A 27,596-nucleotide genomic window follows, 5' to 3' on the forward strand; every position below is an offset into this window, starting at 1 on the left:
CAGATGGAAGAACCTCCCTCTCAAGTTGTACGGCAGGATATCTGTGATTAAAATGACATTACTCCCCAGATTCCTGTATGTTTTTCTAAATACCCCAATAGTGGTATCCAGGGATTACTTTCGGGAGTTAAAATCAGCATTACTGCCGTTCGTATGGGTGGATAAGCAAGTCAGGGTTTCTTGGGACAAGCTGGTGGCGCCCATACACAAAGGGTGTCTAGCGATGCCGGAATTTGAGACATATTATAACGTTGCACAAGCAGGGATTCTCCTTTACTGGTTTGGGGGAGAGGGGAGATAGAAGATATGTGGAGGTGGAGACAGCAATTGCGGCACCCTCCCTCTTGCGGTCCGTTTTCCTTACAGCACCGTGTAGGACACACCATCAATAAAATATGGTGGCTATAACCTGCAGAGCCTGGACCCACATAGAACGTAAAACCAGGGGGGAGGTCCTATATTCCCCTAGGCTCCCTGTAATACATATTCCGGAGATCCCTATCATGGGTGAGGCTGGCTACGTGGGCCTTATGAAGAGATTGGGAATGACACAATGTGAGGATCTTTTCCCCGAGGGGATGTTTATCACATTGGAATAGTTTTATTTTTATAACACATTTTATTGGTTTTATTCAACAAACATTACATAACAAGACATAGACCATTTAATGAATCAGTTAACAAACTTCTAGTGGATCCAGATTCATCACCTCCAATGATCACAATATTTTGCATTCTACCTATATCGCATTATTATAGTTTCTCAGCGTGACAGATTATAGCAGTTCATTGCGTGTCTATCCACTTCTGCCAATTTTCCAGGCTTTCTCAGGGCACCCTGAACATTGGAATTGTTGAAGGAGGAAGGGGAATTATCTGCGCTGGATATATTCTTATACTATAGATTGAGGGTGGCCATGCAGCAATTGTTCTAAACTTTGCCCAGACAGCCGCAGACCGCTAGCACACTAGATAAACTGCTTCAGGGGGGCCTAGGCAATACAATAACATCAGGGCTGTATGCCATGGGTCTCAACGCTGGGGGAGAAGTGAAAACCTCCCCTTGGAGAAGATGGGAACAGGCCCTGGGACGGGAGATTTCGGAGGAGACCTAGAGGTACTGCTGCGAGATGACAAGAAAAAGGGCCATTAATGCGAGATTTAAACTAATACATTTCAAATATCTGCACCAATTCTACTGCACACCTGTTCAACTAAAAGGATACTTTCCAGAAACCTCTGGGAGGTGTATAAGATGCGACAGCGCATTGGCCAATTTTCTCCATGTGGCCTGGGGAGGCTCTGTTATACGGCAATTTTGGGAGCAGGTATTTGTGACGGTCAGTGGTGTCTCGGTGCAGGAGGTAGAACCAGACCCACTGACGGCTCTGATGGGCTACACAAAACTTATCCCCAAACACGCACGAAAACTGGTGGGATTGCCCTTGATACTGGCCAAGCGACGGGTGGTGGTGCTGTGGGGATGGAAACAAAGGCCAAAGATAGCTCAACAGAGGGTGGATATTTTTTACTGTAATGACATGGAGAGCGGATGGGGCTTCCTGTCACCCAACCAATACAGCGATAGACGCATGTGGTACCCCTACACGCAATTCCTGATTAGAAAAACTGACGAGGAAGAGGCGGGAACTGCCACCCCGTAGCTTAAACTGCAGAAACTGGACATGACAATGCAGTGCTGTTTTATACCTAGAGACTTTTTTAACCAATGCGGAATGCTGAGAAAGGAGAGACCTAGATGAGGCAGTATGTGATGATATAAGCACAATACATGAGGTCACGAATAAACTGTACCATGGGAAATGTTGAAAGGTATTGAGGGAGGGGGAAATTTGATTGTTGGCACACTGGTGCCAGTTATGTTTTAAATGCCAATATAAAAATGTTTACAAAAACAAAATTATATAGATAAGCTGACCTCTATCCATTTTAAACATACATATTCCACTCACAGAGCTGCAAATGTAAATATTTTGTTGTCTATATATCCTTGTCCATGCTTCATTACTTCGTGTGTTGTTAAACTGATCTAGGCCTGGATGCTGGTGGCATTCTGATGGCATACTTCATGCCATTTTTTGCCAGTCATTCCAACAATGCCAGGAGCACCCTGATTCCAACGTCTTCTGCTCGTCTTCTCATAGGGTAGGGGGTTTTGACTCTTCAAAACCATAAGACTTTCTTACCACCTCTTCCCCACCTCATTCAGCCAAAACGACTTACCTGTTTGGTTGCAGATGCGCCTCCAACTGCTGCTCCTCACTTCCGGATGCTCAAATGATACACAGTGGTTCAGTGATAGTAGCATGTTGTCTGGTGATGTCCTCACACTAGCATTTTGTGTGCCGCTGTTCTTGCACTGGCATACAGACTGAGTAAAGCTTCAACTGTGTGAAACAGTCCCTCATGTAATTTTGTGTAATAAAAGGCAGATCTTGCGATTTGGCCTGAATGCTACATGGATATTTCATGTATTTCTAGGACAGCAGGATATTTTTTACAGACCGAATGTAGCCTAAATGTTTCTCAATATTTGTAGGTTGAGAAAGCAAGAAAAGACTACAATTTGCAGATATTTCGAATAACAGAAGACATCTCTGCTCTTCAAATGGTATGTGGTAATCTATATTTGTATTTGTTTTTATTTATGTTACACGTGAACAAAATGTTCAATTATAATATGCCTTCAATACTGTTAAGATTGCTGCAGTGCACCTATGAAAAGTTCGATTCAGTGGATCAGCACTCCTAAATAACATTAAAATAACATACCGTGTTGGATCTTTTTGCAATTCAAAAATACATCCGTAGAACTTTGTAAGGAAACAGCAATAACCTAGTTATGACCTTTCTTAGTGTGATTTTTACAGTGTCATTTGATCAGGACTTGGACAATAAAGCCTATAATTTTAAGCAGGGGTTTCCACCAAGTTACTACTGTCTCTCCTAATGGTAGTGTGGCAAAGCAGTCAGACCTCAATCTTAGGTGGTGAAGAGGAGTGGTCATAAAGTACATCCGACGCTCCTAATTGTAAAATGATGGAAGATCTGCACAATGTATTACTGAATATATACAATAAAGCATCAGGAAACCTATACATTTACATGTAAGAACTTTAAATATAGAAAACAATCATAAAAAACATTGTTGTCTCTTAAAAATCCCATACCATGTGCAAAAGCCATCAACATGATTGTACATGTTATAAAAATTAAAAAAAGATACCTGTAAAGAGTTTAAGAGTTTGAGAATGTTTGTCCATGGGATAAATGGGACAAAGTCAATGTTCTGCTCCTGCTTATTGTGACCATACAGGCAAGTGTTACCAGAGTTCCAAGGTAGCTGCAGAGCAGGCAACATTTGAGCTGGCAAGGATGAAAAACCCCACCAGAGGAGATCCAGGCAGAGAGAGACAGGGAGCAGAACAGAGGCACCCTAGAACCAGGCTTTGAGAGTGGAGCAGCTGCCATACGCGGGAATGGGGAGTCCCCTGAGAGGACGACGCCAGTGGAAATGAGAAGGGAAACCCATCAGGGCCAGAGAGAGGAAAACTGCCAGCAGCTTCAGCCACCGAACGGGAAAACCAGAAGAATGGGAGAGCAGCAGAAAAAGCAAAGGCAGTGAGACGCCCACCCCAGTCCCAGAGAAGACCGTAGAGGTACCACAAATCCCAATAAGCTAACAGGAGACATGGCTACACCAGTGAGGGCATGGGGTTAGTAAAAGGATGTCTGCTTGGCCCCTGGCTCAATACCAGTGATCCGAACATTGCATATAGAGTCGAGGACCATGTATAAATCTGAGGTAATCTTCCATGTGTCCGTGGTGAAGCAGTAACCGCTGAAGAAGTGTTGAGGACCTGTATTACTGAAAGAGGAGAAGTGAAACTTCTCTTCTTTGTCGCAGTACCTGCCAGGAGAGTGAACCAGGTCTGCCTGAACCAAACCTGAGAGGAACATGGGTCTGGGACCCACACCTGAAAGAAAGGCCAGGGAGTAAAGAAATATCGAACTTTCTGATGCAGAGTCTTAATGAATCAGCAATCCTTTGTAAAGTGTCAAAACCAGGGGAAGGGAGCAATTCCCCTTGGTGAAGAACTTGCAACCAGAACTTTACGATCCTGTCCAGGAGGAACCAAAACTTTGTGATCCAGTCCAGGAAGAGGGAGTCATTTTCCTGGGCCAAGAATATTGATACAACCTTTAGTTCAGTTATAAGTGTAAGGGACAGAGATAGGGACGTTTTGACACAGGACGGTGGACTCTTTGAGTTACCAAAGACATCCTGACAGACCCATTAGCACTTTAGTTGGGGCAGGGAGACCCCTCATATATCTAGGGAAAGATAGGTTTTCTATTTATTTTTATGCTGAATAAAAGTCTATAGCAATCACTACCACCTGTGTGTCGGTCTCCTCCTTCTGCACCCTTACTTAGTGTTCTTCCAACACTGAAGTATTATTGGCTCTCTGCATCCAGATGGGTGCTGGAAGTGCATTTTACAGTGACGGCCCCTTAAAGGGTCCGACATCATGAAATGCTCTTTTACACTATCCCAGGATGAGGGATAGAAATAGTTCATACCTCTGCTTTTCCACTTAAAATGCATGAAAGCAGCCACCTGCTTTGTGCAATTGCTCACAAGGTTGGAAAAGGGCATCTGAACAGAATTTCTTATGCACACATTCACTACTTGATGTGGACAACAAAAAAATTTCACAAACGTAAATGGGCTGTGCTAGTGCATCCTTTGCTTGTGTGAAAAAAGGTTTTGCGAATCAGGCCAACTAGTTAATTTGTAAATGGTCATCTTTTCTATTAGTAGGGAATGTTGTGCGCCTAAATGCCTAACTATGCCTTTTAGTGCTTTGCTATGTATTGATTGACCTTTACATGGAATTTTTGGCTTTTTTATATGCGTCTTCCTGATTATTTGAGACCCTTCATGACCTGATCATCACTGTTCCTTCCTTTGTATATTACAATCATGAACTAGCAACCCAAACACTGCGGGTGAACACCAACTGTGTACCCCTCTCTCCTTTGCACAGGCTAACACTATTCAAACTCCACACCTCTCCTTTGATAGTAGCAGGCCAATCAGAATGGGAATCTAAGCAAAGAACCTAATCAACGGCTCACCCTGCACAAACATATTACTCAAATACACCATAACTAAAGTAGACAAGAGGCACCTAGTGTTAAGATCCATCCCCAGACAGCTCCTTTACTGCAAGGCCGTCTCTGGCGACCAACATGGACCCGCAGGTATCGGGGTGCCGTGAAGATTCTTCTGATATGATGGGGGAACCCTCCATTCTGGTTGTAGTACTAGTCCCTGCAATGTTTCCAATGGCTTATCAGTAAGGTCCCAAGAACGCCAAGATGGCTGCCCATATGCCCCTTTGTAACCGTAGGTGCATTTCCAGTGTTTTCTGAGATGGCCGCCAGGGAAAGTTATTACGTTCCGCATCTCGATTCACCTGAATATAAAGCCACGATGCAAACACCGCAGCAGCCTTTTGGAAACTGCAAAGGCGCTTGTTCCGCGCCCGTCTGCTCCGCATGCCTTGCCTCAAGTAAATTAGGTAATTAGCCAAGTCTAAGGGAAGGGGAGTAATTCTGGATGTGTGTTTTTGTTTTTCTGCATGATCGTCTGACTCCGTTCCCACAGTGATTACTTCTGTGATTGCATGCCTACTAGAATTCCCGCTGAGGTCGGTTCTAGATTTGCAGTACCATCACAGGGCCATAAGAGGCCTGCTACTACTACTTCTAAGGACTCTGCGCCGGAATCCAGCTTCCTGCACATTCCACAGGAGTCTGGGCATGGACACATAATGGCGGCCAAGCATGCATTGGATCCCGATGTGCCAGACGAGCGCAGCAGGGGGCAGCAGTAACTACAGACATCCTGGGTAAGGAGAATAGGATGTTATGTGGCACCCTCTCGATCAGAATGGGCTACACCAGTGGGAAGAAACCCCTCATCACCAGGGGCTGTTAGTGGAGTACATATGTCAGGGGTATACCTACACCAGTCATCCGTTTGGGTACCCCATTCAGGTACCGCAAAACAGCGAACCAGCAAGAAGGCCTAGCGCTTCAGAAGGCCACGCTCTGCAGGCTACACCCCAACCCAGCCATGCAGCCTGTGAAGGCAGGTTTTTTTAAACATTTCGTACTCTAATGAAATCGTGACATATGGCGAGTTAGTTAAAGTATCTAATGAAAGACGCCGTCCCCCAAATGCTGCCGCCGCAGCTGCCTCTTCAGGGGCACCAGCCACAGCCAGGTATTGGAGCAATGCAAGGGCCTTTTCTGCAGCCTTTACCGCTGGTGCAGTCCCCGCTTCCCACCCCCTTAACTCCTCCCCGGTACTCCCGCCTCTGCCCGCGCTAGCGCCCATCGTGCCACCGCTTCAAGGTGATGATGACCACCTGGGAGGACTACTGGGGCTCAGGCTAATACTCCATATTCGATACCCTCGCCTCTGTACGACGAGGGGGACGAAGATAATGAGCAGATTATGCTGTCAGTACATCCTCAGCCGCAAATTGATCTAAATTTGTTTTTGTCTTCCCTCTTTTCTGATTGACTCATGTTTCCTTTCTTTGTTTTTAAATTGGTTTCATGGTATATTTTTTACATTTGTTATGTGCGTGTTCTACCAATGCATACTTACTGCATTTTATTTTGGCTCTGTTTGATTGGTACGTTTTGTGATGTCAATCATGTTTATTTTTCCCACCCAATGCCATTGATGTGTGTTTCATGTCTTTTAATGATGCTATGTTATGGAATTTCAGAATTCACAACGTGTGGACGATCACATTATTTTATTTTTATATAATATGGTCATAACAGCCTGGAAGAAGACTGTGCAGTCGAAACACGTGGCGGCTGTTTCTAATTGATTGAAATTCATTTTTGTTTGATAAAACGTCAGTGCATTGTGGTTGCGTACCTGTAGATCTATGTGCAATACAGTTTGCAAATTGAGAAATATGTTCTGTACATGGTTATTTCATATTGTAACCTAATTTTAATTATTAGTTGGTACAATTGTACAGGATTGATGCATGGGGGAAAAAAGTTACATTTGTTTAAATCTACAAAACTGTTTCACTTTAAAACTGATTTGTGTTAATAATGCTGATGTCCCTAGGAATGTGGAGATAAGCAAAGTCAAATTGAGCGAGCCATTCGAGAGAAACGAGCAGCTGAAGAAGAGCTTGAAAAGGTAAGCCTGCTTACCTCTTTGATGGTTCATGTGCACTGCTATGAAGAAAGTCTAGCTTGTTGCACTTTTCCTTTCCTTTGTCATTTCTGCCAGAAAATATTGTACCTGCATACTTTATATTCTCTACACCCAAAACACTCTACACCCAAAACACACTGTTATGCCACTTATTTCTACATCCTAGCTCTCTGATGCAGATGAAGAGGCAGGCAGGCAGGCAGGCAGGCAGACAGACAGACAGACAGAGACGGACAGAGTGACAGCCAGGGAGAGAGGCAGGGAGAGAGAGACAGTCAGAAAGTCAGACTTGCCATCTAGTGATATGATTGGTGCCTGCTTTATAAATGCCCACCTTTACCAGTTGCTTTTTTCCATTGAAGGGTGTACACTAAACCCTAGTTCTATCACCGCTCTGTATTTCTAGATACTTAAAGTTCCCAGTCCCATTAGTGTTGTTTTCATCGTCTTTGTTTCAGCTTGGTCCACTAATGAATTAATATGCTAATTGATGCCTTCCTCCCCTGGGTGCCTCATCTATGATATTATAGTCGCAGTGCAGCTGTTCTTTTGAAAACATTTTCGCCACCAGCGGACACTGCGCGGTGTTGCATCAACTCCGCCCAACGCCTCTGTATGCCCTTCGCCTGACATCACATCGGGGGCAATATATTTCGGGCGCATTGACCTGTGAACACAGTTCCTTTTTTCCCCACACTCTTTTTGCTTCTGGAACACGCTGTTCGTTTTTGCAGAGTTAAGAAAATTCAGCCGACAAAGGTAGTTGTCTGATCCCCACAGGATTTGTACCTGGCGGAGACGCATGATACTCAATGTGGAAATCTATTCATCACAAGGACCTCCGGGAAAGGGTGGCAAAACTCTTCACCTACTTCCATAAGGAAAGGAGTGAAGGTGCGCAGTCTCGGTCGAGGCCGCATGGTGTAGACCACCGGTCCAAAGACAAGTTGCCCACACACATGGATAAGAAGTACAGCAAAAGGTTTCATTCCCCAGGTGGCTCTTGCGATCATCTTTCTTCTTTGTCCTCCAAGAAGAGGAGTCCCCATTAGAAGGACTCCCTGTTAGGCAGAAACCTGTGCAGTTCCCTTAGAGACCACTACAAAAGGCTTAAGACTACAGGTGGTTGGCAGTAAACCCAATTGGTAGCAGTCTGTACCACCCAGATTTACCTGGTGGCTGTGGCTGAGCAGCCAGACCTCTCTCAAGAAGAGTTAGACAGTATATAGAGTATACAAGATGGGTACCAAAATACAGTAGCACAAGCAAACACTGACCAGAGCTTTGGTATCAAAGTATATCATTATTTATTTAAAGACACACTTATAGAAACACTCCAGCACTATTATTGTAAGCAAGTTCAAAACACAGTCACTAATATATATACATCCCTTATTCCTTATTAGACAAGTCTTAGTTAACACCACTTATTTCCAGACAGAGGTGAGCGCTTAACTGAAGATGGCACTCCAATAAGTTATCAAAAAAGGGAGGGAAAAGGCAGAAATTAGAAAAGCACACAACACTAATACTTTAGAAGCACCCAGCAAGGCAGGAAAGTCAAAGTCTACTTGTGAGCAAAAAGTTCAGAGGCCAGGCTCCCTCTTAGAAAGAGCAGAGCATCAATGCGCCCAAGATCACACAGTTTAAGCGGCTTGAAAAAGTCTTGCAGAGAGTTAAAAAAGGAATTAGTTCAGCTCAGAAAAGTTCAGTTAGCCAGCCTAGGGTCAGCCCAGGTAGTAAGTCGAGAATTTAATAGACACCCCGTACAGACCGTTGCAAGAGAGGCTAGGCGGACACAGTACCTTTAAAATGGAGAGAATCCTCCAGCGGGGGCAGTTGGTCCTGGCAGCGGGTGCAAGTCGCGGCATCGTCCAGAGGAAGAGAAGATCTCGACATGGAGGAAAGCTGAAGGTCGTTGCACTGCCAGGGAAGAAACCAGCCGTGGAGTTCTCCGGTTAAAAGGTACTACACTTTTATTCGTGGTAGTGGTAAATCGTGGTATCCCGGTTGCCGGGGTGCTTGGCACAGGCAAGGCGGCCACGAGATGATCCGGGAAGGCGAAAAGGCGGGCAAACTGGTTATCCCCACCAGTCAAAGTAAGAAGACTCTTCGGAATGAAGATCTTCTCTGTCGTCGGGAAAAGTGGTGAGACGGTTCAGCAGGGCTCCACCGGTGGTGTCGTCGTTGCAGGTCGGCTCAGCTTCTCCCTCCTCGGATTTTTTAGTTTAGGTCCTGTGGCGACTTCCGAAGTTCCAGTCCCTAAAGCCCTGCTTTTATGCAGAAAACCCCCATTCATCAGTCCTAGCTGTCACTCAAACATGCTAAGTGGTGAGCCGGGGGGCTCACCACTGGGGCAATCGTACAAGAGTGCGACTTGAGTTGCCGAGGCAACTCAGTCCAGGGTGCCTAAACCCCCCTCCCACACATCCTGTAGACTAGACAGAGTGGCACCACTTTTGGAGGCTTCTGTGTAGAAGCCCACCAAAAAGTGGAACAACAGGCTCTACTTGGGTTGGAGTTACAGAGGCGAACACAAACGCCATTTTAAAACCCAGTCCTGGCAAAAAGACCCAACCGGGGAATAAATATGAAATAAATAAACCGGCGGTATCTTTAACATTGCACCAAAAAGTGGTGCGTTTAAAATGAATGGGAAAATCCCATAGGAAATATTCCGGTGGAATATTTCGCGTGGTAACCACTTCCACCAGCCAGAAACTCGACGAGGGGGGACTGCACAGTGCCCCCTCGAAAAACAGACCCAGGGGCAATCTAATTACCCCTACCCCCTGTTCCCAATTTAAGACTAGTAAAGTCAATGGTGACTTTACATGCCCTGGGAGACAGTAGTCAGTACCAGGGTATGGAGTCTATGTTTGGGGGTCACTATGACACCCCTGTGTTACTGCACTGAGGGTGCTGTGTAACACACTTACCAAAAATACATGAAACCCTATGGAGTAAAAGACCCCATAGCCCATGAAACACATTACAAAGTCAAAGGATAACTCAAATCATGTCTAAGAGTGGGAGAAAAAGAGTCTCACTCTTAGCAGGAGAAAAAAATAAACCCCAAAAATCCAGCAAAGCTGCTGGGGTACTCACTAGGTTTGGGAAATTAGCCTTAACAGAGAATTCTCCCTAACACTCCCCAGAAGCGGCAACACATATACAGTTTACTACTCGGTCCTCATGCATGAGGATTGAGAGACTTTTTGTTGGAAGAGGCTGGCCATCTTCAGACTGCTCCATTGGCTCCAATGGGGCCTGTCACATTGCTGCGGAATGGCAGGACTCCACAGGGCAACACTCCCTCATGCATAAGGGCTCAGACCTGATCCCCAAGGTCAATGATCTATCCCAGCGCTGACAGGCTCAACCTTTGGGTATCGAGGCCTTGGCTCCGCCCTTTACTTAGACGTCCGGAGCCCATCTGGAATACGCCCACTTCCGTTGAGGCTCATTTGGTCTGAAATGGGCCACACTTTGATGAGGATGGGGATCTGGTGCCTTTTGGTATGGTGCCCACGTGTTCCTGGGAACAGGGAGACTTCCCAGAAGAACTTTGAGGAAGCTGAGGACCTACAAGGCCTGGCCACAGATCCTCAGGAGGCCCATTAATTTGACATTTACCCAGTGCTGCATATTCTACCAGCTCCTACCCCTGGAAAGCATCAAGCATTTTTCCATATACTGATGGGCAAAGTTGCTGATGCTCTAAGAGTGTCAGCCTAGTCATGGTCCAAGCTCCAGTTTGAGTTAAGACATCCTGGACGAGAGGCACAAGGAGACCTTCCTACTGTTCAAGGTTACCAAGGAGGTTCCGGTGCTGGAGGTATGGGAGAAGCCTTCCTCAGCAGTTTGTCAACAGAGAGCTGGTGAAGAAACACTGCATAGCTTCCTCAGATGCAGCCAATTTGAAGATGCCCACCTTTCCTCAGCTTCCCCCTGACAGGGAAAGTAAGAAATGAGACACATGGGGCAAGAAAGTGTTTGCCTCCTGTGCCCTCAGGAAATTCTCCTTTGACCTCTGGTTCCTGATAGCCAGTGCAGCCGATCATCTTCCGCAAGGTGATTTAAAGAATGGTTTCCTGGTCATTGTGCAGGATGGTAAGCAGGCTTCCCACCACATCCTATAGTTGGAACTCGACACACCAGATTTTGTGGGCCGTTCGATGGCCACAAGTATGGTGGTGCAACATCACTTGTTGATGAGGACATTGGGCTTCGTTCATGACGTGTAGGCAAAGTTCCTAGACATGGCCTTTGACTGACATTACCTTTTTGGAACAAATGCCGTTGACACCTTGCAGAAGTTTCAATCCTCCAAGGTGGCAGCATAGCTATTGTGCATTGTTCAACAGTTATCAGGGTTTTCGTCCCTCTGCCCCTATGCTTCTCATGGGAGAGGACCGGCTGCCCCAAGAAGGCAAATGCTTCCCAAAGGATAGAGGCAGAGATGCCCCGAAAGGTGGCCCATCAGCAACCGTTGTCCCCACAGCCACCCAGAGTGCAAAGCTCCTGTGAAAGTACCTGCTGCCATGAGTCCCCATTGGGTTGGGTCTTTCCAGTTCCGCTGGCAATGGTCTTGGGCCATGTCCGATGCTTTGGCCTTAAAGGTTGTTCAACAGGGTTCCTCCCCTCATTCAGGAACACCTTCCTCACACCTCCACCTTGCCTCTGGACCCCATCCTGCTGGAGTCGGTCTGTCAGCTTCTCTCGAAGGGTGCAGTCGAATGGGTACCATGCTCAGAACGATACCAGTTGTTGTACTCTACTTATTTCCTGGTGCCGAAGGAGTACTGGGGCTTGCCGTTGACACTGGATCTGAGGCTGCTGAATTTGTAACTACCAAAGGTTTAACTCAAGATGATTACTTTGGCCCAGATTCTTCAAGCCCTCTATCTTCAGGGCTGGTTGGTGTCACTGGACCTTCAGGATGCATACTTCCACTTGCCTATTCATCTGATGCACAGGAGGTAATGGAGGTTCGTTGTGGGCCAACATTACTACCAGTGCTGTCATTCAGCCTTTCTCTAGAACCCTGGGTTTTCTCCAAGCTGCTGGCTGTGGTGGCGGCTTGCCCCAGGAGGGAGGGCATTCATGTCTTTCCCTACCTGGACAATTGGCTTGTCAGAGCTCGCTCCCCCAATCAGGTATCTGCACATCTGTTACAAACATGCCATTTGTTTTTACAATTTAGGCTTTTCCCAGGACTTGAAAGACCCCAACGTTTTGGACACTCGCCTGGACAGGGCCCCCCCCTCACCTCCCCCGCGAAGACCGAGTGGCGAACATCCCTCGTATGGTACATGTCCTTCAATAGCAGGGTCCAAGTTCCTGGCTCGGCCTTCCTGAATGCACTGCGTCTCATGGCCTCCTGCTTTCTGGTTGTTCCAGAAGACAGTCTAGGCATAAGGTAGCTTCAGTGGCTCCTTCGTTTCCAGTGGTCACAATTTCAGGGGCACATGTCAGATCTTCTGCTGGTGTGCAGTTGTGTCGCTCGAGACCTTGCATGGTGACCGCTGCCAGACAACTTATTGAAAGGTGCATTGTTTCGTCATCTCTGGCCACATTTGACAGTGGTCAATGATCCATCTCAGACTAGTTGGGATGCTCTCCTACCAGAGCTAGCAGTGTGGGGACTGTGGTCTCCATTAAAGTCTCAGGAGCATATACATTTGCTGGAGTTGAGGGCGATCAGGCTTGCCTTGTTTGCCATCCTCCTCTCTGTGAAAGGGAAATGTGTTCTTGTCCTGATGGACAACACAGTGGCCGTGCACTACCTCAACAAGTGGGGTGGCTTTGGGGTCCTTACAGCATTGCAGGGAAGCAATGTGACTGGTTCTGGGCTCTGGAGCATGCTGTCTCTCTGATGGTTGCCCTTCTTGTGGGAAGAGAAAGAATGTCACTGTGGATACTGAGAAACCTGGGGGTGTCCTCACACCTACTCCTCTTGGGTCCTCTTCTCAGGTGGCCAGGGAAAGGCAATCACTTTTGGATCCTGACCCTGGGGGGTGGAGATGTGAGAGTGAATGTTAGAGAGAATTCTCATTTATGGCTAATTTCCCTTACCTAGTGAGTCCCTCAACAGCTTTGCTGGATTTCTGGGGTTTATTTTTTCCACCTGGTAAAAGTGTGAACCTTTTTCCCACTCTTACATGTGTTTTGCCATGTGTATTTCTACTTTTTGTGTGATCTTGGGCTCTGGAGCCACACCACTCCATGAGCCCAACTTTTTGTGTGTGTTACACAGCACCTTCAGTGCAGTGACGCAGGGTTGTCTCTAAGACTTCCCACTGACTCCATTTCTCTGGGGCTGACTACTGTCCCCCAGAAACAGGTAAAGTTGCCATTTACTTTATGTAGTAATTTAACCTACAGACCCAGTACACCCCATTTTACATGGAGTATTGGAAAGGGTAAACTCTGATCCCTTTTTGTCTGTACCTCCTGGAGCCTTGTTTCACTCCCTTAACACTAAGACTTGGCTGGTGGCAATGGTATCTACCCTAACATTTCTACCGCGATTATAGTGTATAAACGTGGTACTGGTTTAGGCTATTGTGTTAGCCTCGAACATAAACCTGCTTGACCAAATATACTTTATTTTGGCTCTGGTCGGGTTTAATCACCATTTCTTTGTGTTAACATCCTTCTTGTGTTTTACTTTGCGCGGCAAATCAGGTTTGCCTTCTTTGTTCGCTGTCCTTTGGTGGGCGTCTGGGTGTCTAGGTGTGCTGAATGTGAGGGAGGGGTTTAGTAACCCCCTGCACAGGGTCTACTTGGAGACCCAAGTCACACTTTGTGTCCGTTGGCTGGGGTGGTTGTCTCGGCTGGACAAACCCCCTGCTGTGTGATTGACAGCCAGGCTGTGTGAATGGGGGATTTTGGCATAAAAGGTAGGACTCTTGGGCTGGAAGTCAGAGTCGCCAATGGAACTACAAGAACCGAAGATAAGCGTAGAAGAAGACGGCTGCTGCAACTCCCGAGTCCCGGTGAAGCCCTGCTGCAGTCCTGAGCTATCTACCATTCAACGACAGCGAAGATCCAGTCTGGAGTCTTCTTCCCTTGAGCCTGGTGGGATCAACCAGCTCACCTTTCTACAGCCAGAGAATCTTCTCCTGGATCGAAATCTCTGCATGAAACTGTAGTGGTCCGGATAGCCATCAGAAGAGCCCTCTCCTGTTTTAAAGGAGTGCATATTTTATTCACAGTTACTTTGCTGCTGCTGGCCTCATCCCTGGGTAGTGCAGATCGCTCCAGACGTCGTCCTTCTTGTCCCCACGACTGAAGCTTCAGGAACCATGAGTCTGCAGGAACAACTGGTTGGAACCAGCTTTCTTCATTCGAATAAGGTACTGTGTCCATGTGGTCGTTCTCTCCGTCTGACCTTGAGGAATCGGGGTGAACCCTTTTCCTTACCGAAGGCTTGTCCTTTCTTCCTTCCCTCTTATAACTTTTGCCTCCCTTTGACAATATCCAAGTACTCCTGGCAACATTGATCTCTGTTAGGCAGAATCCTGTGCAGTGCCCTTAGGGACCACTACGCACAATTAAGACTATAGGTGGCAATACAAGTTTTACCTTTGGTACAAGCCTGTACTACTAAGTTATAGTGGTAGCAGTAGCAGAGCAGCCAGGCTTATCTCAAGAGTATATGAGCAGTAGCAGAGATTACACAAAGGGAACACAATTACTTTGACTCAAGCAAACACTGACTCAAGGTTTCAGGTAAAAAATAGAAGTACATTTATTTTTACATCATCAGTTATAAACACAACACCTCTATTAAACTTTAACAAAACCACACGTTAAATATACTACTACTAACCAATTCACTTTGTACAGTAAGTCTCAAGGTAAGTACCCTGTGTTTGAATGAACCGGTGTAATTAACAAAACAAGATACCGCGGATACGGTTGCAATCACATTTTCACAGTTCAGTCTTCTTAATAAACGCGTATCCGTGACATGAAATGCTACCGCGGCCAAAACACACTTAGCAGCTGAGATACCCAGAGGGAGTTGGAGGCAAAAATCACAGGCAATATTTAGGTTAGGCAGGCAGTATCGAGAAACACTCAGAAACAGGAGTTCAAAAGTCAAAGGGTCGGAGCCAGGTTTAGGTGACACCGGAGACCTGTGCCGTAGATCACACCGTTAGACAGTTCACGATTCAGCATAGCCCGAAGGTACTTGGATATTGTCAAATGTTGGGAAGCAAAAGTTATAAGGAGGGAAGACAAGGACGAGCCTTGAAGATGAAGAAAAGGGATTCACCCAGTTTCCTCGAGTAGAACACAGTACTTTATTCCAACAATGCAGCTGGTGCCCTGGCAGTTGTTCCTGTTGGTTTCCCGCAGACCCACGATTCCTGGAGCTTTGTTGTGAAGGAGGATGTCTGAAGGAGATCTGCACCACGCAGGGATGAAGCCGGCAGCAGCGACATGGAAAATGTTTGCTCCTTAAAAACAGGAGAGGCACAGCAGGTGGCTATCCGGACCATTACAGCAGTGTGCAGTGATTTCGACAACGGCGGAGATCTCTAGCTGAAGAAGACGAGCTGGTTATCCCCACTAGGCTCAAGGGAAGAAGACTCCGGACTGCATCTCCTCTTAGTCGTCGAAGGGTAGATAGCTCAGGACTGCAGCAGGGCTTCACCGGGACGGGGTAGTTGCAGCAGCCGTCGTTCTCTCCGCTTCTCTTCGGTTCCTTGTAGTTCCAGAGGCGACTCTGATTTTTAGCCCAAGTGACTTGCCTTTTATGCACAAAACCCACATTCACACAGCCTGGCGGTCAATCACGCAGCAGGGGGGTTGTCCAGCCCGGACAACCACCTCAGCCAATCATGGCAAAGTGCGACTTGGGTTTCCTAGGATACCCTGTTCCGGGGGTGACTACACCCCTCCCTCACATTCAGCCCACCTAGACACCCAGGCGCCAAGAGGAAGGCTTCTCTGCAGAAGCCCACCAAAAGACGGTGAACGAAGAAGGCGAACCTAGTTTGCTGCGCAAAGTAAAACACAAAAAGGACTTTAACAAAAAGAAATGGCGAATAAACCCAACCGAGCCAAAAGAAAGACGGTTTGGTGAGGCGGGTTTATGTTAGAGGCTAATATAATAGCCAAGAACAGTACCACGTTTATCTAATATAATCGCAGTAGAAAAGGTAGGGTCGATACCACTGCCACCAGCCAAGTCTAAATGTTAAAAGAGCAAAACAATGCTCAGGGAGGTACAGACATAAAAGGGGTAAAGATTAGCCCTTTCCAGTACTCCATGTAGGATGGGGTGTACTGGGTCTGTGGAAAAAATTACTATGTAAAGTAAACGGCAACTTTACCTTTCTCTTGGGGACAGCAGTCGGCCCCAGCGAAATGGAGTCAGAGCGAAGTCTTAAAGACAACCCTGGGTTACTGCACTAAAGGTGTTGTGTAATCCGTACAAGAACAGGGGCACCTGGAGTGGTGTGCCCCAGTGCCCGAGATCACACAATGAGTAAAAACACATAGGCCAAAACACATGTAAGAGTGGAAAAAAGGATGTACACTCTTACCAGGTGGAAAACATAAACTCCAGAAATCCATCAAAGCTGCTGGGGGACTCACTAGGTGAGGGAAATTAGCCCTAGAAGCAGAATTCTCCCTGACTGTTCTAATTGTGTGATCCTTGACAACAAAGCCCTGCTCCATTTGACCCTGGCGCAGGCCTATTGACTTTATCTGTCTCTTTGAATACGTCCTCTGATTCAAGTGCCTTGACAAAAGTATTGCCTATGATTTTTATCCCCTTTTCCTTGGTTTTTATTCAATGTGCTAAATGTGTTTTGACTACGGTTACAATTCTCCCCGCGGGTACGCTTTTTTTTCGTAAGACCGAACTGTCATTACTGTCAAAAAGTGAGCGCTGCTTAAACCCTGGTAACGTCTTTTGTTTCACAACACCGGTCTGTCAAATCCTAATGTACTTACCTTGAATTGACCTGAACCAAAGGAATTGGTTGTATGTGGTAGGTTTAGAGTGTGGTTTTGTTTAATAGAAGTGAAGTGTTTTGTGAACAGATGGTTTAAAAATAAATGTACTTATATTTTTTAACCAGAAACCTTGAGTCAGTGTTTGTTTGAGTCACAGTAATTGTAGTCCTTGGTGTAATCTCTATTACTGCTCATTTGCTCTTGAGATAAGTCTTGGTGCTCCGCTACTGCTACCACTATAACTGTGTACAGGCTTGTACCAAAGGTGAAATTGTACTACCACTTGTAGACTTAATTGTCTGTAGTGTTCCCTAAGGGTACTGCAGAGGATTCTGCCTAACAGTGAATCACCTGGTTGGAGGGTCCTTGGGGATTAGGGAACGGTTGCCCACAGGTGAAAAATGGCACCCCCCTTTCCCTTGTCCAAATACATCCCGCTCTCCCCCAAACCTTCATAGGTTATTGTAACTCTTCCCCACTGACATCTACACCAACTAATCCCATTCAAGCGCCTTTAAGACTGGTACGAGGAAGAGGCGACTAGATGTAATACACACTCCTAGTCCGCTGCACTACTGTAGTACTGAGACAATAGTACTGAGACGAGGAAGATGCCTGGAAAGTGTAAGGCATGTCCTGTTAATTGTTGTAATGAGGGTCAGGCCAACTGCTCGCACCTGCAACTTATTTGGAGGTTACTGGTGCTTAAAGGCAGCCTCAAACCTGCCTGGAGAGAAGGTAGTAGGCGTGCGTCGAGGAGCAGGCTGGAGCAGGACGGGCAGAGAGGACAATGTGTGTTCCCAGGGGATGAAAGAGGTCCCGCGACCCAAGCGGGCCGCAAGAGGACCAAAAGCCCAACATTTGCCGGTGTTGTGTGCTGCCAGCTGGAGCTTGGGACCACAGAGAACTCCTGACTGCTGTGGGACGCTGCCCGAAGGTTCTTGGGTAGCGAGCGCTGCTTGCTATAACTCCCGGCTCTTATCCAGGAGCATCGAGGCGAATGAACAGCAGTATGAAGCCACCTGGCAGAACAGAGAGGCTTTGGTGAGTATGAGAGAAAATACTCATACCAGAGTGCTCTGGGACGCATGCAAGATATTTTATGTTGCTGCGCAGGTGAAAGGCGCATAACAAGAGGGTTTGATACCCAAGGGAAGAGAAGTGACTGTAAATGAATTACCAAGTGACTTTTGAAATAAGAATAAAGCGCATGGAAAAGGTGCTAAGTGTTAAGAAAAATACCACGGCCAATGTTGAATACCGAACTACAGAAAATATATGAAAAGCATGTAAAAGTGTGGCACAGCTGGAAAACAAATACATGCTATATTACAAGGAGTTGATATGTGTTGCAAGCAATAAGGAACAAAGTGAAAAGATGTTATGAAGTTTTGAACTGATCGAGAGGCACGTGTGAAAGGTAAATTGTGGAACTTCAAAAGGACAAAGTGAATGCAAGATGGTGGAAGAGAACACACCCATCAATCAAGTTTGAATGCAAGTTGTTGCAAAGCTAAAAGACTGCCAATATACAAATAGTGATGAAGCCCTAAATTGCCAGAAAGAGGAAAAGAAACCACAACAGATGTTGAGTATTGGTGGTTGGTGGAAAAGCAGTATTAATCAAGAAGGAGTATCACAAGTGCCAAGGGTTATCGGTTGCATGACCTGTCATGCGTAGACAGTGTGGTCTGACAACTGCGCCTAGATGGAGTAGACGGAGTATCCCCAACCTAGGAAGAGCCAAGAAAAGCCTGAAGACAAAGGCTGTGTGATATAATTGCTGAAGTGGAAAAGAGAATTTTTGTTTGGTACAAGTTGAAAGGAGTACCAGTGGAATTTGACAATATTGCTGAAAACCAAGAGACTGGAACCAGGTGGAACTGTGTTGATCTTGGGGAAGGGAACCCTGAGATATTCTGGAACTGTGGTGAACTTGGCGAAGAGAACCCTGAGACATTTTGGAATTGTGTTACACTTGGGGAAGGGAACCCTGAGTCCTGTTTTCTTAGTGTAACTATTTGAACACGAGGAAGGGGAAGCTGACCCATTCCCGAGCTGGAAGAAGCTTGGAACTTTATTTTGAACACTCTTACTTTTGGTACTACCATCCACATTGTATGTTTCTAAGTGTGAGGGCAAGCCTCAGCTTGGAGGCCTGCCACTACTTTATGCCTGCAGATGGCATATGCTTTTGGCCTGGTGGAGGGATCTGGACACTTTTATCCTGTCCTTTATCCCTTGGCTTGGATTTGGATTATTTTGCTGGAGGGCCTACAGATGGGAACTGTTAAGCAGTACCTTGCCACTATGGGTGGGATTTGAATCTGGTGTTAGTTTCCTATGGGTGCTTCATTTGAGCCCCTACATTTTTGCTCTTTTAGATTGCTCATCCTTAAGGTGATTTTCCTGGTCGCCATCACTTCGGCTAGATGGGGAGTGAGGTCCAGGCATTATCTGTTAAACCACCCTATTTGGTTTTCTCCAAAGAGAAGGTGATGTTGGGCGGGAGACCCTCCATTTTTTCTAAGTGGTCTCGGATTTCCAGAGCCAGGGAACCATTCCGATGGTGATAGTGCCCGGTACAAGTGCCCTTTAACATGAACATTAACGTCTCTTTCCTGTGTTTTTTTTCCTCTGCCCCATCTTTCCAAGGCAGAGGAGTGATTCATTTGTGTTGACCCAGTGCAGCCTCTACCTCTTTCAGTCAAGTAACGTCAGGATAGGTGACAATCGTTTTGCTGGTTATGCTGTTGCCTGTGCTGGCAGGCCTTTAACTAAACAGACCCCGTCAAGGTGGATCATTCTCCACATCTCGTAATGCTATGATCTGACTGGAAGGGTTGTGCCTGAAGGTCTCAAGAGCTCATTCTACCAGGGAAGTGGCTGCCACCTCTGCCTTGCCGAGGGGGAATGCTGTTGTGGACATCTGCCAAGTTACAATGTGGGCTTCTCTGCACACATCTGCGAAGAAGCAATCCTGCTTGTATTCTCTATCGGGATAGAACTCTTGGTACGGCAGGGCGAATCTCCAGTGGTTTCTGATTTAGGTGGTTTCCTTGCTCTCCTCCCACCTCCAGATCGACGTACTGCTATGGGAGTCTATACATTGATAAGGAACCCCTGGGAGGAAGGAATCCATTAGAAAAACAAATGACTTTACCTCTCAGTAATATTCTTTCGGATGGCCATGGATTCCTCATCGCCCTCTGAACCTGCCCCTCTTTGTTGGATAGCTAGTACACCACTGGTTCTGCGATCCCTCATCAGTGTACTTGGTGCTGGTAGGAGGGGGGGGACTGAGGGTAAGTGGCACAGCGCTTTGATATATACTGGCCTGACATCATGAATAGCGCCGGGTGCTTAGAGGTGTCGGGCAGAGCTTTGCTGTGCCCCCTGGGTGGCAGAAAAGTCTCTGAAGGACAGCTGCACTGGGAATACAATTTCTCCAGCATGGGGTCTGGCATGGATTCACATGTTCATGAATATTCCCCGTCGTCAGGCTGGGAATCCTCGGTAAAGAAAGAATCAGTTTCGTTTCTGAACTGTCTTTCTACTAATAGCCAATTGGAGGATTCCGGAAGACCTTTGAGGCCTAGCCCGATCGGACATGGCCCAGGACAAAGGAGATTCAACGCCTACTGGATCCAAACTGTTCAGGAACTGCCCAGGATGTGGACTGCAGAACGTCTTTGAGGACGAGCACTCCCGGTGCCTCTACTGCCTACACGCCAACAACTCTCACGTGGAGGAGGACACTGCGTTCTGCAAGAACATGTCTGTCCAGACCATGAAGGACCGTCGTAAACTACTCGCTGACTGACTGGAGGCGAAGAGCCCAGCAGCAGGTGAGAAGAGGGAGTCCGAGCGGTCTTCTAAGACCTTTGAGGGCACTCCAGCCACGGGGGCCCAACAAAAGGCAAAGCACTGCGAGTCTGCGGGCACCGGGAGCACCGTTGGTTCAGGCTCCTCGGCTGCCAGGCAGGGCATGATGTCACCAACACCATCATCCACGAGCCAACGCTCTGGCTCGGGGAAAAGGAAGTCGGAAAACCCGGGTAAGCTTCAGGAGAAGCCCCGGTCGATCCCGACGGAGAAAGCCAACGGGGGGGGGCACGTAGACGGTGACCCGCCCCCTAAGGTGAAGGCCTCAGACGCGCCCAAGGTCGTGAAGGCCCTGATTCACCTGGCAAAGGCCTCCATTGAAGGTGTCATGGCGGCCCTGGGGAAGCCTGTGGAGGCTACCCCAGTGGAACCGACTTCCGGGCCTAGAGTTTCCCTGCCACCCCCGGAGGGAATCATCTTTCCAGCCTATCGAGAAGACCCCCGTGAAACCCCGGGAGGAGAAAAAGGGGGGGTGCACGGTAGCCCTAACGGACACAGATACTACCGCAGAAGATGAGCTGGCTGGCGTCCAAGCTATCCTAGACAAGAAGTTTGAGGCCTACGGGAGGGATCCCGACGAGGCGGACATAGAGAACAACGGTGGAGCCGACAAGGAGCCGTGGGCCGTGGAGGAAGCAGAGGACCCTGCGCCCCAGCCGTTGCTCCCATCGCAACCAATGCCTAACCCCACAGAACAATTCAGGAGCAATCTTGATGATGTTGCAGACCCTGTGTACGGAGATAAGGACGAAGTTGCCCTTACCCCCAGCGGACGATCCAGTGGCGCCTGGACCATCGGGGTGCCCACCGAGCAAGCAGAGGCGAATCCATCCTCCCCCCTCCCTTTCATCCTTCACCTCCATGAGACGGGAACTGAGACGGCGACGACGGGGACGGACAATGACAATGGTGGTGACAACGGGACAAATCTCCCATCACTCCCTGCCCAGGCCTTCCCTCCCGATGAAATTGGCTCCTTTCACGCCATGATCGCCAGGGCTATGCAGCTTTTCCAGCTATGCCCCGAAGAGCAGAAGAAGGAAGGTTCCCTCTACCAATGATGCGAGGCCAAGAGGAAGACCGTCCTCTCAGTTCCGTTACTGGACGACATCTGGGACGAAGGACTGTCCCTGCTGAAGAACCCGTCCACGGCCCCTGCAAAGAGAGACCAGTACGAGAATAAGTACCGGGTCCAAGACTCCGCTCCTATGTGCCTCAGGGCAGAGCCGTCCCCGGATTCGGTGGTCTCTGCGGCGGCCAAGAAGAAATCACCAGGGGCGACAGCATCAACTTCCACTTCCCCACCGGACGGCGAGGGCAAGTAGCTGGACGCCATGGGACGACGGATCATCTTGTCGGCAGCAACGACCATCAAAGCGGCCAACGCCCTCGCGATCGTGGCATGCTAAAACAGGGAGCTGTGGTTCAAGATCGCTCCCTTCCTGGACTTCCTCCCGGACAAGAGGGTGGAAGCCCTTGAAATCCTGCAGCAAGGCGAGGTGGCTTCGGACCATGCCATCACAGTGGCCACGGACATCGCCGACACCGGCTTTCGCCAGATGGGCAACAGCATTTGCCTTCGCCGACGCGGTTGGCTCAGGGCCACCACTTTCCATCAGGACGTGCAGACCAGGGTACTGGACATGCCCTTCGACGGGAACAACCTGTTCGGCAAGGCAGTGGACGAGTCACTGCAGGCCATCAATGCGGACACCGAGACAGCCCGGGCCTTGGGTTCTCTCCATCAATGACGGCCGTCCTTTCGGACCTCCGGAGGCAATTCTCAAGGTGCCTCCAAAGGATTTGGCGGCAGTTCCTCCTTGTACCGCCAGGCGGCCCGCTTCTCGTCGCAGGAAGCCTACAGAGGCCACAAGAGGACCAGAGGACACTGTCGTCACCAAGGAGGCCAAGGTGGCAAGGCCTCAGCGAAACAAGATTGAACCGGCTGTGACATCGGGCCCCCACCCGAGCACCCCGGTGGGAGGCCGGCTGGTGAATTTCGTCAGCATATGGGAATCCATCTCCACTGACAGTTGGGTGCTAGATGCCCTGGCCCACGGGCACACTATGGAGTTCCAAAGAAAGTGTCCCTGTTTACCACCTGTGGCCAGGAAGGAAAACCACATGCCACAGCTGCTTCTGCAGGTACGAGCAATGCTAAAAAAGGGTGCGATAGACCTCGTCCCGAAGAGGCTCCGGGGCTCTGGAGTATACTTCCTCGTCCGAAAGAAGACCGGTGGTTGGCGGCCCATCCTAGACCTTCGCAGCTTCAACAAAAACAAGTCCCAGAGGTTCTGGATGGTCACCCTTCAGCACGTGCTGGGACAACTGGAGGAGGGCGACTTCCCGTCGTCGTTGGACTTAAGGGGCATCGAAGGTTCCTACGATTCGTGGTCCAAGGACGACACTACCAGTTCAAGGCCCTGCCCTTCAGGCTGAAGTCGGCGCCAAGGGTCTTCACCCTGTGCCTGGCACCGGTGGTGGTGCAGCTGCGCCTGCAGGGGATCCACATAAACCCCTACCTTGACGATTGGCTCATCCGAGCAAAGTCAAGAGAACTCGCCGTCGATCACACAGCGAGGACCGTCCGCCTGCTCACAGATCTGGGATTCTCGATCAATTTCGCGAAGTCCCACTTGGTACTGTCGCAGGACGCCCTGTTCCTGGGAGCCAGACTCGACACAGTGGTTCGGTTGGCTTCACCGTTGGAGGAGAGGACGAGGGCCATCCTGGGCAAGGTATAATGGCTGTTGACCATGGAAGTGGCCAGGGGGCGGTCCATCAAGTCACTGCTCGGCATGATGTCATCGTGCATCTACCTTGTGCGTCTGTGCAGGTTGTAGATTTGTCCACTGCAGGAGTTCCTCGACGCCCGTTGGATGCAAGCGACAGGCAGCTTTGAAGACAAGATCTCCCTCAATGAGATTTTCCGTCAAGCGATCCGGTGGTGGGGCACCCGCGCGCATCTTGTGGCGGGCATGGACTTCCAGACCCCAGCGCATCAGGAAACGGTGACGACAGACGCCTCCCTGGAGGGATGGGGAGCGCACACCGGAGATCGCCACGCAAGAGGCCTTTGGCTTCCGGACTAGAGGTCCCTACACATAAACGTCCTGGAGCTCCGGGCCGTGTTCTGGGCCCTCAGGTCTTTCCTTCCGTCGCTCAAAGGAAAAGTGGTAAGGGTCTTCACCGACAACACCACCACAATGTTCTACATCCGGATGCAGGGGGGCACCAGATACCCAGCCCTATCCAAGGAACTGCAGGATCTGTGGTACTGTGCCATTGCCCAGGGGATGTTCCTGGTATCCTTCCATCTGGCAGGAATAAAGAACATCATCGCCGACTCACTCAGCAGGGAGCTGCGCTCTTGCCACGAGTGGGAGCTTCGGCAGGATCAGGTGGATCTCCTATTCTGACGATGGGGCAATCCCAGATCGATCTATTCGCGATGGCGATGAACACCATGTGCCGGAGGTTCGCTAGCAGGTTTCCCCAGCCGGGGAGCATGGGTGATGCATTCTCATTCCCCTGGGACGGCCTGTTCCTGTATGCATTCCCACCATTGCCTTTGCTGCTGCGACTCATCAGTCAACTCAGACGGTCCCGGTGCAGGATGATCCTCGTCGCACTGGCGTGGCCGAGGCAGATTAGGTTCTGGACATGTCACCGTCGTCCCCCCCCCCCCCCCCAGTCAAACTGCCGACAGACGCTGATCTTCTCGCCAGGGAAGAAGGCAGCATCCTACATCACGACCTACATCACGACCCAGGATCGCTGAATCTTCAGGCCTGGGTCCTGCAGCACTAGAGTTCGGAGGGTACGATATCCCGGTGGACTGCGAGGAGGTGCTTGCAAAGGCCAGGGCGTCCTCGACTCTTAAATGCTATGGACATAAATGGAAGAGGTTCTCTGTCTGGTGCCGTGCACAGAAGATCAACCCTCTGCGGATCACGGCCGCTCAAGTGCTGTCGTACTTGCTGTCGCTGGCCAAGGCAGGCCTGGCTCATGCCTCCATCAAAATCCATCTGACAGCAATCTCGCGCTACATCAGAAATCCGGGGCGGTCGTCACTGTGGTCTCACCACCTGGTGAAGGAGTTAATGAAAGGACTGTTCCACTCGTTCCCACCGGTGAAGGCTCCGTCCCCGGCGTGGGAGCTTGACGTGGTGCTGACCAGGCTCATGGGTCCGCCATTCGAGCCGCTGCATTCAGCACTGTTGAAGTTCCTATCATGGAAGACCGTGTTTCTTGTGGCCATCACCTCCGCACGACGAGTGGGAGAGATCCAGGCCCTCTCCTGTAAAACCTCCATATCTGACATTCCACGAGACGAGGGTAGTGCTGAGGACGCACCCCTCCTTCGTGCCCAAGGTGCCGTCGGCCTTCCATCTCAACTAGCCCTTGGTGTTACCTGTTTTCTTTCTGTCGCCTTCGTCGCCGGCTTAGAGGACTTTGCACTCGCTGGATGTGGCTAGAGCGCTGAAGTTCTACGTGGACCGCACAAAGAGTTTTCGGAAGACATCACAGCTGTTTGTGAACTTTGGCCCTGTGAACCAAGGGAAGGCCCTCTCGAAGGCTTCCAATTCCAGATGGCTTTCCGGCTACATCATGCACTGTCACCGGTTGGCAAACCGACCGTTGCCCGGCCGTCCGAGAGCCCATTTGACCAGAGCGATCGCTGATACTACAGCCTTCCTGTCTGGTGTGCCCCTGCTGGACATCTGCAGGGCTGCTACGTGGAGGTCGACACACACCTTCACGAGATTTTACTGCGTCGACCGGGATTCCAGGGAGTAGTCCAGAGTCGGCCAGGCAGTGTTGCGCAACCTGTTCGCTTGAAGGTGAGCCTGGTGAGGAGGTAAGAGATGCTTAATGTTGAGTTGTTGAAATGTTTAATGTTGAGCCTTGCCACCTCCCGTGGTTGTGCATGTGTGTACTGCTATGCATTCTTGTATTTATGAGCGTGTGAATCCATGCCAGACTCCATGCTGGAGAAGGAACAGGTTACTTACCTGTGACTGTTGTTCTCCAGCATGGGTCTGGCATGGATTCACATGCGAACCCTCCCTCCAACCCCTTTGCGGCTTTTCTCTTGGTCCTACTGCCATTTTACGTGCTACAAAATCTTAAGATGGCTGCCAGAGGAGGGGCTTAGGTAGAGGGTAGTCATTGGCTGGGGGCAGTATGACCCAGAGAATAGTGATTGGTTATTAGTAGAAAGACAGTTCAGAAACAAAACTGAAACTGATTTTTTCTTTACCGAGGATTCCCAGCCTGACGACGGGGAATATTCATGAGCATGTGAATCCATGCCAGACCCATGCTAGAGAACAACAGTAACAGGTAAGTAACTTGTTCCATTGTAATCCATAGAAGGAACATTCATCGAAAAGAATATTACAGAGAGCTTAGTTGTTCTTCTGGTTTTAAATCATGTGGCTACTACCTGTGAGAAACCAGAAGGTGTTTCATCCACTAGTCCCCGAGGATCTGTCATCCAGGTGGCCAGGACATGGCCATTGCTTTTGGATCCAGTCCCTGTGGGTGGACCAGTGCGGGAGGATAACCTGGCTGAGTTGGACACTGGATGGTGAGACGCGGTATCTCCTTCCCTGTAACACCTTTACCCCATCCCACCAGGTAGGATATTTAGGAAATATACCCCCCACCCCCCTTTTACAACATGAATACTTTCTCATGGATAGCACGCTATGAGAGAAAACGGACTAACACCCGAGCAGTATACCTGACATATCCCAATACAATGGTCAGGCAATTACTGACCATCACACACACCTGACTTCCATTAAGCTTCCCCACACGGATAAAAGGCAGAGCATGAGAGCAGACTCTGGGCAAGGCAAAGCACATGAGGAAACCGCAGTTTTGAGACGGCAGCTGAACGAGAGAGGAAAGGCGGCAGAACAGAAGGGGATCATAAGGAAGGAAGTTCCCTTGACTTTTTTGACAAGGAACTGTTACTTTCCAGAAACCTCGAGAATAGAAAGCGTAAGACCAGGAAACCAGACTGAAGAATCCTGCATTGTGTGTCAGAGATACCCGGGGCCCTCCTGCGTCAATAATCAAGGCTGGGAGAATCACCAAGAACAAAACAGCGTCAGTGAAATCAACACAGCCAGTGAGTTGGGGAGACCGATAAAAGACCGGTCTGTGTTTTAGCCAAGGTTGCAAGCAGTTGCATTGTATGGCGAACGCTGGAACGAACATTGTTAAAACGCATATGAGAGATGCAAGTAAATTTGAACTGCTGATGAGTGGCTGAACTCTAAAAGCAAGATACAATACCTTTGACCGAGTGGTCCGGCACCGTGTGGTTGCTCAATCGAAGGTCTCTGTAAGGTATACAGCTGAGAAGTGGCAAAAGGGAAAGTGAGAAAAAGGTTATATCGAGAAGAGAACAAATAATTGTGAATCGAAGTCGTCC

At 48.7% G+C, this 27,596-nt stretch overlaps 1 protein-coding gene across 3 annotated transcripts in view; it reads left to right on the plus strand.

Moving 5' to 3' along the window:
* The window catches only part of SCLT1 (sodium channel and clathrin linker 1), a 1,687,870-nt gene that overhangs the window by 1,183,520 nt on the left and 476,754 nt on the right, over positions 1–27,596 (plus strand). For all 3 annotated transcript variants that reach the window (XM_069631056.1, XM_069631057.1, XM_069631058.1), the window contains exons 15-16: positions 2,561–2,632; positions 7,190–7,264. In XM_069631056.1, the coding sequence (XP_069487157.1) occupies positions 2,561–2,632; positions 7,190–7,264 (147 nt within the window). The remainder of the gene's footprint in view (positions 1–2,560; positions 2,633–7,189; positions 7,265–27,596) is intronic.

This window comes from Ambystoma mexicanum, chromosome 6q (assembly GCF_040938575.1).
Source record: "Ambystoma mexicanum isolate Mex_15411 chromosome 6q, UKY_AmexF1_1, whole genome shotgun sequence".
NCBI lineage: Eukaryota > Metazoa > Chordata > Amphibia > Caudata > Ambystomatidae > Ambystoma > Ambystoma mexicanum.